Source organism: Esox lucius, chromosome 3, assembly GCF_011004845.1.
Source record: "Esox lucius isolate fEsoLuc1 chromosome 3, fEsoLuc1.pri, whole genome shotgun sequence".
Lineage (NCBI taxonomy): Eukaryota > Metazoa > Chordata > Actinopteri > Esociformes > Esocidae > Esox > Esox lucius.
The window spans coordinates 33194955-33209050 of record NC_047571.1 but is presented as its reverse complement, the minus strand read 5'-3'; the positions used below and the strand labels follow the sequence as shown (position 1 = coordinate 33209050).

General features: G+C 43.9%; 1 protein-coding gene across 10 annotated transcripts in view; it reads right to left on the bottom strand.

Moving 5' to 3' along the window:
* The window catches only part of LOC105010317 (protein tyrosine phosphatase receptor type M), a 254489-nt gene that overhangs the window by 99326 nt on the left and 141067 nt on the right, over positions 1-14096 (bottom strand). For all 10 annotated transcript variants that reach the window (XM_029119022.2, XM_029119023.2, XM_029119024.2 and 7 more), the window contains exons 12-13: positions 13930-14032; positions 458-734 (exon numbers count right to left, since the gene is read on the bottom strand). In XM_029119022.2, coding sequence (XP_028974855.2) covers positions 458-734; positions 13930-14032 — 380 coding nt within the window. The remainder of the gene's footprint in view (positions 1-457; positions 735-13929; positions 14033-14096) is intronic.

Here is a 14096-nt window from a genome sequence, read left to right as displayed (position 1 = left end):
ACGTCTGTGTGTGTGTAAACCAACGTCCAGCTAAACCCATAGTGTCCTCTTTGTTCAGGGTCCTGACATGTCTGTGTTTGTGTGTAAGGCAATGTCCAGCCAAACCAGGGAGGTCCCATTAAACCATATTTCTGCTTGTCCCGCCCCGTCCCCATAAGCCTGTGAAATGTCAGGTTGTCACTTTAACATAAACAATTTTTTTTAATGAAAATTTGAAGTGAGATTGTTGTTACTACAATCAAAAACAGTTGTTTGATGTTTCTCTTTAGTCTTTAGGACCATCAGAATCAATAGTCCCCTTAAACCACCAAAGCACCTATTTTTGAAAAATGTCCTTCTAAACCATATAAACCAGTATGTGTGTGTGTGTGTGTGTGTGTGTGTGTGTGTGTGTGTGTGTGTGTGTGTGTGTGTGTGTGTGTGTGTGTGTGTGTGTGTGTGGGGGTCAGTTTCCTACCCCGTTAGCTGTGCTGACAGCCTGGTAGTAGACGCTGTAGCTCTTCTGGGGCAGCAGGGGTGTGTTCCAGTAGCCTCCATAGGTCTTGTTGTCCCCCACGGTGAAGGGCTGCGGCGCCTGCAGCCCGGCGGCGGGGAACTCGGCGCTGAAGTAGTACTGGGAGCTGAGGGCCGAGGCATTCTGGAAGTGAATGGGCACCGGGTAACAGCGGAGGATCTCAGCCGAGCCCCTCCTGGCCCTCCGCGGTCTCTCCTCCTCCACCACCACCTGGTACACGCTGGGAGCAGCGGGGAGACAGGGAGGATTGGAGGGTAAACGGTGTATCAGAAATGTTTTATGTTTTAGATAAACTCCTAATGGTGGGTCCTGTTTTAAGGTGACTGCTATGCCGGATCTTCTCTCCATTGTCATTATCGTCTGTGGCGCTGCGGTGCTAACCCTACAACCCTCTGCAGCTGACCTCCAACCCCTGACCCTGTGCTCTCCTTACGGGGGCAGATATTTTGGGTGTCAGTTTCCACTTTCTTCTTTCTCCTTCCTGTCATCCTACCCCTCTTTCACTCTCTCCTCCATCTCTCCCTCTATACCACCTCCTCATCGCCTCCCTCTCTGTACTACCTAGTAATTAACTGCATCCACCTAGAGCCCCCGGTCTAAATCAGTCCCTGATTATAGGGGAAGTTTTCTTTTCAAAGCAGTGGGACTGGTATTGAGGTCCAGAGTTGAATATAAGGGCTGAGTTCTAGCTGCCTCCCTCGTGCCCACTGTAGACACAAGGAGATCTCATCATTGAATTCAAACCAGGTAGAACAATCAAACTTCGGTGATTATAGGGAAAGGCTGGGCCGACCGCGGTGGTGAATATTCAGCTAACAGACTTTCAGGTTTAATAATGAGAGGCCACTGGAGGCCGAGGGAGGACTGGTAGTTAATGTGGACTTACGTAATTTAATTAACTATATTTATACACCCTGCATTTTATATTCCCAGATAACCTTTTTATACATACGGTCTCTAGACAAACCCGCAATGCATTAGATATGAAAGATTAGCCGAACCAAAGGTCAGATTAGCATTCCATCCACATTTATCTTCATGGTTGGTTGTTTGGTTTAGCTCGCTGCAGCTCACTGCACATCAACTCACTGTTCTGTGGCTTCCACCATCTGCTTGGAATTAAACGTCCTTTATTATTTTTAAACATGACTGTCTTCATACATTACTAATGTAGGTGTATCATCTTCATACACTCATATCTCACTCATATCTATTAATGAATTCAACCGTATTCTGGAGCAAGTCCTCATTGTTACAGTGCTGCAGTCAGGTAGTGCTCAGGTATTGGTCAGGTAATGGTCAGGTAGTGGTCAGGTAGTGATCAGGTAATGGTCAGGTAGTGGTCACGTAGAGGTCAGGTAGTGATCAGGTAATGGTCAGGTAGTGATCAGGTAATGGTCAGATAGTGATCAGGTTATGGTCAGGTAGTGATCAGGTTATGGTCAGGCAGTGGTCAGGTAAAGATCATGTAATGGTCAGGTAAAGATCAGGTAATGGTCAGGTAGTGGTCAGGTAGTGATCAGGTAATGGTCAGGTAGTGATCAGGTAATGGTCAGGTAGTGATCAGGTTATGGCCAGGTAAAGATCAGGTAATGGTCAGGTAAAGATCAGTTAATGGTCAGGTAGTGGTCAGGTAGTGATCAGCTAATGGTCAGGTAGTGGTCAGGTAATGGTCAGGTAGTGATCAGGTTATGGTCAGGCAGTGGTCAGGTAAAGATCAGGTAATGGTCAGGTAGTGGTGAGGTAGTGATCAGGAAATGGTCAGGTAATGATCAGGTAGTGGTCAGGTAGTGATCAGGTAATGGTCAGGCAGTGGTCAGGTAATGATCAGGTAGTGATTGGGAAGTGGTCATGTAATGGTCCAGTAGTCGTCTAATCATAGTCAGGTAGAGGTCTGATAATGGTCAGGTAGTGGTCGGGTAGAGTAAATGCCTCATGGTTGTAAACAGAACTGTTAAAAAGATATGGCACCCGGGATGTAACCAGAATCTGAGAACATCTGGTGCTAAACGGCTGAAACTACATCTCCCACGTTGTCTTGGCGAGAATTAAAAATACATTAAAAAAATAGAGGAAGGTTCTCCAGTCCAGTAAATGTGAAAGAAGAGAACAACTCTTCCTAATGTTCAACAGGCTCTCTTTCCATTTCCCCTGAATACCTCCACGTTGCTCTGAAACCGTCTGAACCTGTGAGGTAGACTACTGACCTCAATCCATCCAGCAGACATGTGAGGTAAACTACTGACCTCAATTGATTCAATAGACCTGTGAGGTAGACTACTGACCTCAATCGATCCAATAGACCTGTGATGTAAACTACTGACCTCAATCGATCCAGCAGACCTGTGAGGTTAACTACTGACCTCAATTGATCCAATAGACCTGTGAGGTAGACTACTGACCTCAATCGATCCAATAGACCTGTGAGGTACACTACTGATCTCAATCCATCCAATAAACCTGTCAGTTAGACTACTGACCTCAATTGATCCAACAGACCCGTGAGGTAGACTACTGACCTCAATCGATCCAACAGACCTGTGAGGTAGACTACTGACATAATTCGATCCAATGGAGCTAACAGAAATGATAGAAATAAAAAGCCATTAAAAGAGTGAAGCAACATTGTAGTCCAGGATGAAATTGTTTACAAACATTGTTGTGATACTGACTAATCCAAAACATTGTTGTGATACTGACTAATCCAAAACATTATTGTGGTTCTGGCTAATCCAAACATTCATGTGGTACTAACTAATCCCCGCGTTATTACAGCACAGACAAATCAAAACCTTTTTTTGGTACTGACTAAACAAAACCTTATTTTGGTACTGACTAAACAAAAATAAATAAACGCATAGGGCATTTTATCTGAAAAAATATACAGTCAATGCCGTGTTTGAGGGAGCACCCATGTGTGACTCAACTTAATTCTGGGCTGAGGATTATAATGCCCAGTCTCATTAAACGCTAGACAGAAAACTAACATTTAACGAGCAATTGTTCAGAACACCAACATTAATTGGCAAATGTGCCTTTTCATTTTCTCGGTATGGTACGCTGAAATGTGATGTTAATTCACTGTTTGAAAACGTAAGAGATTTCCCTGTTTCATCATTTCTTGTGTTCAGGGTGCACGTCCGCGGCGGCCTAGCAGAACATTTCTCAGTGTAACTTGCCATCAAACACCTGTGACTTGTCAATCTCCTTATTGTAACACTGAGGTAATCAGCCGCTGTGTAGAAGGTTTTAAACACCTCCTTTTTATATTTAAAAGCACACCACTTTATTTAGGGTTTGTTATTCTTCCTGAAGGCTCTGAACATGCTCTACCCCCCCCCCCCCAGCTGCTATCTCAATAGCTAACAGGTCAGCTGGCGTGAGGAGCATACTAACTCTGCAGTCTATAACAGACACTTTCTCCCCTGCTGAGGAGGCCTTCCCGGACAGAGAGGCCTCTGTGCAGCTCATAGGGTGGACGCTGATTGAACTAAACAGAGGACTCCACTGAGAGGAAATGAAAAGAGATGGTGACCTTTGAGAGTCTGAATAATGAACGAGTTAACAGGAAAAAAAAGGGAGATACGAGGAGAGAGGTAAAGCAAAAGATGGAGAGATGGGAGCACAAAGAAAGAGAGCAAGAAGAGTGAGTGAATGAAGAATATAGAGAGAATGAGAAATAGAGAGAGAGGGCCTGAGACAGAGAGACAGGGGGACAGAGAGACAGGGGGACAGAGACAGAGAGACAGGGGGACAGAGACAGAGAGACAGGGGGACAGAGAGACAGGGGGACAGAGAGACAGGGGGACAGATGGACATACATTGTTTGCTTGCTAGTTTAAAAAGAATATGCAATTAACCTACAGTTAAAAAAGGGGGTAGAATGACTGGTTCCCTATACAGAACGTATGAAGGTATTTCAGCAACCTGTGACAGTATTCAAATCACAGTGCACCCATCCAATTTGTTTTAGGCAGCAACATTTTTCTAAATATCTTAGGTGAATGGAATGATAACTGGAATGGCAATGCATGAAGTCATGTCATTAGAAAACAGAATAACACACATTTCTATTGTTATTTTTAGCATATGGTTTGAGAGATGTAAAGTTATGTAAAGTTGTGTTCATAAGTTTGCATACCCTGGCAGAAATTTGTACATTTTGGTATTGATTTAGAAAATATGATTGATGAAGGCTGTCTTTTATTTAAGGATAGTGATCATATGAAGCCATTTAATATACATTTTTTGTTTGGCTCATTTTTAAATCATAATGATAACCGAAATCACCCAAAAGGCCCTGATCAAAAGTTTACATACCCATGAATGTTTAGGCCTGTTGGCTTGGCCTGTAGCTTTTTAAATTGCAATTAGTATCTGTGTATAAATAGTAAAGGAGTTTGTCTCATGTGAATGCACTGAGAAGACTAGATACTGACCAATGGGGAGCAGAAAATAACTGTCAAAAGACCTGTGTAACAAGGTCATGGAACTTTATAAAGATGAAAAAGGATATAAAATATATATCCAAAGCCTTGCAAAACCCAGTCAGTACTGTTCAATCACTTACTCATAAGTGGAAAATTCTGGGATCTCTTGATACCAAGCCAAGGTCAGTTAGATCAAGAAAGATTTCAAATAAACTGCCAAAAGAATTGTTCAGGATACAAAGAAAAATCCACAGGTAACCTCAGGAGAAATACAGGCTGCTCTGGAAAAAGATGGTGTGGTTGTTTCAATCAGACGATACTTGAACAAAAATAAGCTGCATGCTTGAGTTGCCAGAAAAAAGCCTTTACTGTGCCAATCCCACCAAAAAGCCTGGTTACAATATGCTTGACAACACCTTGACACGCCTCACAGCTTCTGGCACACTGTAGTTTGGAGTGATGAGACCAAAATAGACCTTTATGGTCACAACCATAAGCGCTACATTTGGAGCGGGGTCAACGAGGCCTATAGTAAACAGGATACCATCCCCACTGTGAAGCATGGTGGGGGCTCACTGGTGATGTAGGGGTGTGTGAGCTCTAAAGGCACAGGGAATCTTGTGAAAACTGATGGCAAGATGAATTTCTGCATGTTATCAGAAAATACTGGCAAACAATTTGCATTCTTCTGCACAAGGCCAAGCTGACCCTCCACATATATATATACACACTCACCTAAAGGATTATTAGGAACACCATACTAATACTGTGTTTGACCCCCCTTTCGCCTTCAGAACTGCCTTAATTCTACATGGTATTGATTCAACAAGGTGCTGAAAGCATCCTTTAGAAATGTTGGCCCATATTGATAGGATAGCATCTTGCAGTTGATGGAGATTTGTGGGATGCACATCCAGGGCACGAAGCTCCCGTTCCACCACATCCCAAATATGCTCTATTGGGTTGAGATCTGGTGACTGTGGGGGCCATTTCAGTACAGTGAACTCATTGTCATGTTCAAGAAACCAATTTGAAATGATTCAAGCTTTGTGACATGGTGCATTATCCTGCTGGAAGTAGCCATCAGAGGATGGGTACATGGTGGTCATAAAGGGATGGACATGGTCAGAAACAATGCTCAGGTAGGCCTTGGCATTTAAACGATGCCCATTTGGCACTTAGGGGCCTTAAGTGTGCAAAGAAAACAGCCCCTACACCATTACACCACCAGCAGCCTGCACAGTGGTAACAAGGCATGATGGATCCATGTTCTCATTCTGTTTACGCCAAATTCTGACTCTACCATCTGAATGTCTCAAAAGAAATCGAGACTCATCAGACCAGGCAACATTCTTCCAGTCTTCAACTGTCCAATTCTGGTGAGCTCGTGCAAATTGTAGCCTCTTTTTCCTATTTGTAGTGGAGATGAGTGGTACCCGGTGGGGTCTTCTGCTGTTGTAGCCCATCCGCCTCAAGGTTGTGCGTGTTGTGGCTTCACAAATGCTTTGCTGCATACCTCGGTTGTAACGAGTGGTTATTTCAGTCAAAGTTGCTCTTCTATCAGCTTGAATCAGTCGGCCCATTCTTCTCTGACCTCTAGCATCAACAAAGCATTTTCGCCCACAGGACTGCCGCATACTGGATGTTTTTCCCTTTTCACACCATTCTTTGTAAACCCTAGAAATGGTTATGTGTGAAAATCCCAGTAACTGAGCAGATTGTGAAATACTCAGACCGGCCCGTCTGGCACAAACAACCATGCCACGCTCAAAATTGCTTAAATCACCTTTCTTTTCCATTCTGACATTCAGTTTGGAGTTCAGGAGATTGTCTTGACCAGGACCACACCCCTAAATGCATTGAAGCAACTGCCATGTGACTGGTTGATTAGATAATTGCATTAATAAGAAATTGAACAGGTGTTCCTAATAATCCTTTAGGTGAGTGTAAATGCCATGGCCAACCTGAGCATTGTTTCTGATCATGTCCATCCCTTTATGACCACCATGTACCCATCCTCTGATGGCAACTTCCAGCAGGATAATGCACCATGTCACAAAGCTTGAATCATTTCAAATTGGTTTCTTGAACATGACAATGAGTTCACTGTACTGAAATGGCCCCCACAGTCACCAGATCTCAACCCAATAGAGCATCTTTGGGATGTGGTGGAACGGGAGCTTCGTGCCCTGGATGTGCATCCCACAAATCTCCATCAACTGCAAGATGCTATCCTATCAATATGGGCCAACATTTCTAAAGAATGCTTTCAGCACCTTGTTGAATCAATGCCACATAGAATTACGGCAGTTCTGAAGGCGAAATGGGGTCAAACACAGTATTAGTATGGTGTTCCTAATAATCCTTTAGGTGAGTGTATATATAGTGGATATAAAAGTCTATACACCCTTGTCAAAATGCCAGGTTTTCGTGATGTAAAAGAATGAGTCAAGATTTCAGTTTGTTTTTCAATTGAATTGTTCATATTATAGGTCACATTAAACGTGGAAAAAGTTCCGACATGATTTATCTTTGTCTCATTCTTTTACATCACAGAAACCCGACATTTTAACAGGGGTGTGTAGACTTTTTATATCCACTGTATTTATATTTATATATAACTATTTATGAACTGAGTGGTTTGAATTCTGAATGCAGATTGGCTGATAGAGGTGATATATGGGACCATATACAAAGGGTAGGAAATCACATAGCTATTTACTGCACCAGTTGTGTTGGTAACCAGTTTAAAAGAGCAATAAGGCATTTCAGGGGTTCCGGATCATTGGCATGTGGCAAACTGAAAAATAAAAAGCATCCAGAAGACAACAACTTGATCACAAAGACAACCGCTCTACGTCAAAATCTGACATGATGAATCACCTATAAATTAAAAATGATCGCAACCGTGTAATTTACAAAACAAGATCAAATCCAAATTTCCTTGACCGAAAATTATCTTTCAGTATAGTATGAAATGTATCAGTGTCGTGGCAGTTTGGCCAAACTCCCACCTTTCCAGAGAACCAACATAGCATCAGATAAAACCTGCCTGTGTTGTAATAAAAGTGTTTCGTCAGACCCCAGACACCCTGGGACACCTGTTTATATTGCCATCAGAATCACATGGTTTCTGCTAATTCCTGATTCCCAATGCCTTCACTCCCAGCCTCCCCCTCTCTCCCCTGGGAAGAACAAAATAAGGATGAAAAATAAAAAAGCGTGGGTTGCGGAAGGAGGAAGAATGGAATGAGCTGTTAGAAGAGGGCCACAGGGGTCGTAGGGGTGATCTGAAGGTTGGACCGCTAACACACACACACACACACATAGACACAGACATACACACAAACACAAAAAAACACACACACAGACACACATACGCACACACACACAGTCACACACACACAAACACACACAAACAGACACACACACATACACAAACACACACACACATACACACAACAGGATCTCAGACCGGTTATGCTCCTCTGGACCTGCTAATTCCTTGTCTGCCTCCTCCCCTTCTCGTTCGTCCACCCCTCCTCTCTACCTTCTCCGCTCCTCACTCTCTTCTCCTCAACCCCACCTCACTTACTCTGCTCCTTCTCCTTCCTGCTCCTCCCTGCTCCTCTCCCAAACCCCCACCTCCATCACCGGCATCTCCTCCCCCTCTGCCGCCGCGTGAAGCCAACCAATTACGTCAGATAGACTTGGCGTTATGAACTGAAACTCACATTTTTATTTTTATTTGGGCTGATAGGCAGGGGGAGCTGTGTATTTGTGTGTGTGTTTGTGTGCGTCTGTGTGTGTGGCAGAAAGGGGGGAAATCTGGGGCTGTTTGAGCTGTTGTGGGGAGTAATGGCATGGGGTGCATATCAATCACTCAGACTATCCTTCCATGGCTGCCTTCTTCTCTCTTCCTTGTAGTCTCTCTCTCTCCATTATCTCTGTTTCACTTCTTATCTTCACTTTGCTTTCTATCGGTCTCTCATTACTCTCTCTCAGTTCCTCTCTCTTTCTCCTGGCTCTTTATTCAACTTCTTCTTCCTCTCTCTCTCCTTCCTCTCTCTCCCCCCTCTTCCTCCGCAGTCCTCACTCAATACCCTCTCACGTCTCCCTCACCTATCAGCTGTTTTGTCATTGACCTGGTGAGCCTCTACACCTGCCTAATTACGTTGCATGCGTGTGTGTATGTGTGTTCCTGTGTGTGTGTGTGTGTGTTTCTGTGATAAAGTGTGTCTATAATGCTTAGTTTTATGTTAGTTTGTGAGTGTATGTGTTTCCGTCCAGGATGTTTTGTGTGTGCGCGCCACATCATCGTTAACTCTTTACACTCACTATGCTCCGTCCCCATTGTCTGTTTCCCTCCCTCCCTCTCGCCCTAAGGCCATAAAACACACACACAGAAGAAATTAGACTGGCCGTGCAGCAGATTACCATTTACCGACAGCGCTGTAGATTACCGTTTACCACTAAGTCGTAAAACGCTTCTGCAATTGAAATGTGCCATGTCGCTTACACATCAACTGTCTATTAGTGCCTGGCTGTGTAAGTCTGGTGTGTGTGTGTGTGTGTGTGTGTGTGTGTGATGGCAGGATCAAAGAAACAGAGCGCTTATTTTAAGGAGTGCAGAAAATCACTTAACTGATGTGAGAGGCATAGCTGGGTAAAGATTATCTTTAGCACTACAGGGAAGAGGTATCGGGAAACAAAGTGTTTCACTGATACTAACACGATGCTAACAAGGTCACAGCTAACGTCACTCTGATTCGATGTTAACAGTGTAACTACTAAAATGACTCTGAAATTATGCTAACAATGTAACTACTAACATGACTGTAGTACAGTGCTAATGTGGTCACTAATAACATGACTCTAGTACAGTGGTAACAAAGTCACAGCTAACATGACTCTGATTCAACACAAACCAGGTCAAAGCTAACATTACTCAAAATAGAATGCTAACCAGGTCACTGCTAACATGACTCTAGTATGACGATAACTAGGTCACAGCAAATAAAACTCTAATACAATGCTAATGAGATCACAGCAAACAAGACTCAAAAACCATAAAAACCAGATCTCAGCTAACATGACTGTAATATAATGCTAACAACATCACAACTACTCTAAAATGATGCTAACAAGGTCACAACTAACATGCCTTTAATACGATGCTAACAAGGTCACAGCTAACTTTACTCTAACACACTGCTAACAAAATCACAACTAACAACTAACATTACTCTAAAATTACGCTAACAAGGTCACAGCTAACATGCCTTTAATACGATGCTAACAAGGTCACAGCTAACATGCCTATGTCATACGTTGTTTTTCACTGTTCCTCTTTTCAAGTTTTCAGAACGAACATTCCCCAAAATGTCCAGCGAAAAGATTCAAACATGAAACAAGGAGAAGTGTCAAGGAAGCGCATACGTAGGTGTGCGCGTGTGTGTGCGCCCGTGCTCTCCAACCTAAGGCATAGGTGGAAAGACAGAAGGAGGAAGAGGAGGAGGAAGATGAGGAATACGAGGAGGAGGAAGATGAGGAATAAGAGGAGGAGTAGAGGAAAACGGAGCAGATGAGTGGTGTGAACGCTAAGGATAAGGCATTCCTAATCGTCAGGTTATTTATTTATTTTTAGGCGTATCAACATGAGAATGAGGAGGCGTCTTCTGGCCGGTGATGAGATGAGGGACCATTTTAGACGTTAAATCTGACTGATAGACACACTGCCTAATCCCTTTACAGGGACAGTTAGTGGAGAGAGACAGGCCCTCTGGTGACAAGTGTGAATGAGTGTGTGTGTCAAAGCCCTCTGGTAAAACATGTTCCCTGTAACGCATGGTTGTCGCCCTCCAAGAGATTAGCTAACCAACATTAAAATATAATTTCATACAGAATAGTAATTACTCAAATATGAAAAATACATAATCAGAAAATATGTGCGATCTGCCTCTCCCTCCGTCTGTAAATGATACTGCTGGAGATAGGTATCAGCATGAAAAGCTGATCGAAGAAGCTTAATAGATGATCTATTTAACTGTGTTCATATTCAGTGAAGTTGAAGGAAAGCTGACATTTGGTGGCCTTCAACACGTTTTTTTTTTTTTTATGAAGTGATGCCATCGTTTGATGTTCTGCTTCCCTCTTTCCTCTATCACAGAGTAACATCTGCTAGTGTGTCTTTGTGAGTGTGTGTGTGTGTGTGTGTCTGTGTGTGCTAGTTAACATTCAAATGTCTGGAGCAGCAGTAGATCCCAGAAGCCAATCAGATGGCTAGATGGCATTATCAAATCATCCTCATGTCCAGGGTCCGGCAGAGCCCCAATGTGGGGCTGAATCAGTAGCACCGAGGGACCCATGATGAAATCATACAGTATAACACGGTAGTTTGGGTCCTGGATTCTGATTGATGCCTGCACATCTACTTTTTACTGTTCTAATTATGTCGGCAGCCAGTTTATGACAGCAATAAGGTAGACAGGAGTGTCTTCTAGAAAGACTCAACTGTAAATGTAGAACGCCTATTGCTGAATATTCAACCATGGTCCCAGATTGTTCCTTTTCATTATTAGTGGGGTCATGATATTATTATATTCTCTTTTGAAATGTATCATCAGGGCACACTAGCAAATGAGAATCCACTCTGTCTCCCTGAATAAATAAATAAAATGAAAAATGAAAAATACCAAATAAATCTGTCAATATAGCCTGACCTTTAGAGTTTAACTTGTTCATCATAGTACAGTCAGCAACCACATAAACAAGTAGTTTCCCAGCTACTGCTTTCTTCCTGTCACTCTGGGCTCTTCAAAAGATGCCTTGTGTTACCTCTCTTGGGCTGAGGAACATACCTTCAAAAGCTCAGTGGTGGTGCTTTCTGGTCCTGGATTCAGTTCTACCCATCTCTACCTATCACTGAACTTTTTTTTTTTTGTTGTTGTTGTTTTTTTTTTACAATTCATGCCATATATGCCATATTTACAAGGGACCTATTATCCCTTAGGCCCAAAGAAACTGGGGAGAGGAGATTGTAACAGTGCGCGTGAAGGGGTGAGAGCAGAGAGTGGGGAGAGGAGATTGTAACAGTGTGTGTGAAGGGGTGAGAGCAGAGAGTGGGGAGGGGAGATTGTAACAGTGTGTGTGATGGGGTGAGAGCAGAGAGTGGGGAGAGAGAGAAAAAAAGAAGGGGCAATGGAGGGAGATAGAGCTAGTGAAGCGAGCTGGTGATATCTTTAAATTCTACATAATGATCCTGTAGATGTAGAGTATTTTTAACATTGACCACATTAGGACTCCACCATTCATCCATCAAGTTTCTAATGACTTACAATGATACTTACATATCTGAAGATATGAATTGACGGAACCAAAACAATGACTTTTCTAAGGATTCTTTCATATTCTCACCCCAATTTCTCTAACCCCAATTTCCGTGTCAAAACAGAGCCCATTCTCTTGCTGCGAACAGCGTGAAATTGAGCTATTGATATCTTGCCACGCGGCTGTTAGATTAATTAGATAACAGTTTTCACTACTTAGGCTTATGTTGTAGTACATTAGCATACACTTATGCTCTGGTTAACTGCTGACAAGTCACGTTAGGCCCAAACCCCAAGTCCTGCTCTTTGAAGTTAGAAATATGTATTCTTATAATCTTCACCCAGCACAGCCAGAACAGGGCTGGCCACCGCTCTGAGTCTGGTTCCTCTCTAGGTTTCATCATTTCTTTCTGCTCTTTGAAGTTGGATATACCGTTAGAGTCTTGGTTCTGTGTAGAGGGTGAGGCCGGCTTCTAGCTGTAAACAAAGGAATTACCCAGCATGCCAATTAATCACGGAGTGTAACTCAGGCAATTCGTGCGTGTGTTTGTGCGGGTAGGTGTGTTTGTGCATCGGACTCACGCTGTGTATATAAGCGCGCGTGCGTGTTTATGTCTGTTTTTCTGTGTTTACACGTGTATGTGTGTGTGGTCTTTATCTTTCAGGCTTCAAGCTGGTGCACGTGCACTCCATCACAGTACAAACAAACCGTACTGGCTTTCCAGCAGTCAGATGACACAGAGGTAAAACCTGTTAAAGGCCACGCCCTGTCCTGTTCCAGGATGAGGACCAAAGTCAAGCTGGTCTTTCTGGTAGGAAGTGCATGTTGTCAATGGACTCAGAGTGATGCAGTGGTCTATATCGTTGGCATCAGTACGACCGTGTCATTGAAGACAGGTGATCCAATCGGCGTCCGGACGATGCCTGGGGATCCTGCTTGGGGTGCTGCAAATTGGCTGAGCTCTGCCCAGCACGGAGCGCTGGATGTTGGACCGGGCTGCCTGGTCTCGTCACGCTCTGGCGGATTCCTCACGGTGGGTCGGGAGTCTGTGGGCTTAACAATGGCTGCTGGCTGGGAAAAGGGTTCTCCTTCAGTGCGTATGAGCCAGGAAAACACGCTGGTTGAGCGAGCGGCGATAAGAAGCCGTGCTTCAGAAGGAAACATGTTTGGCGATTTGCGCCCACACCCGCTGTGAAGGCCATGACTGCGATTTGTACACCACGAAATTCAACCGGTGTTGTGCAGCAGAACCAGGACACATGTGGGGCATCGATCAAACGTTGCTCATTAACACTGGCTCCTACTTTCACAGAGGAAGTGTCGCCACTGCGTCGCAGCACTGTGTCTGACCAAAGCGCATCGCTATAATGAGTGTTCCCTCTGACGGCTAACCCGCCGCGGCCCAGCTACACCCAGAACGAAACCCGGCCCGGCCAAACTCAGCCAAGTCCATACAACACCATGGAGGAATGTTTCCCTTCTTTGTTCTCTACTTCAAAGGCCTTTCCACAGAATACGAACTCACAAACGCGCCCCGACTGCACGTCAACTGCCCCGCTAGGTTAGCTAATGATGGAAACATACATTGGCATTATTGGGTCTTGGTGGAGTAAAGATTTCAGTAAACAGTGTGTGTGTGTGTGTTTAGCGTCCTACCTGACCGGTGCCCCTCTGCTCTGGGCCGGTTTCAGCAGGAAAGTCACTGTGCTGTCCGTCTGGTTCAGAGAAGTCTCCTGATCATAAGCTGGCATGGAGGGGGCTATGAAGGATAGAAACATCCATTAATCAGTGTCCTTCATGGGTGACATTACTAGCTAACAAAG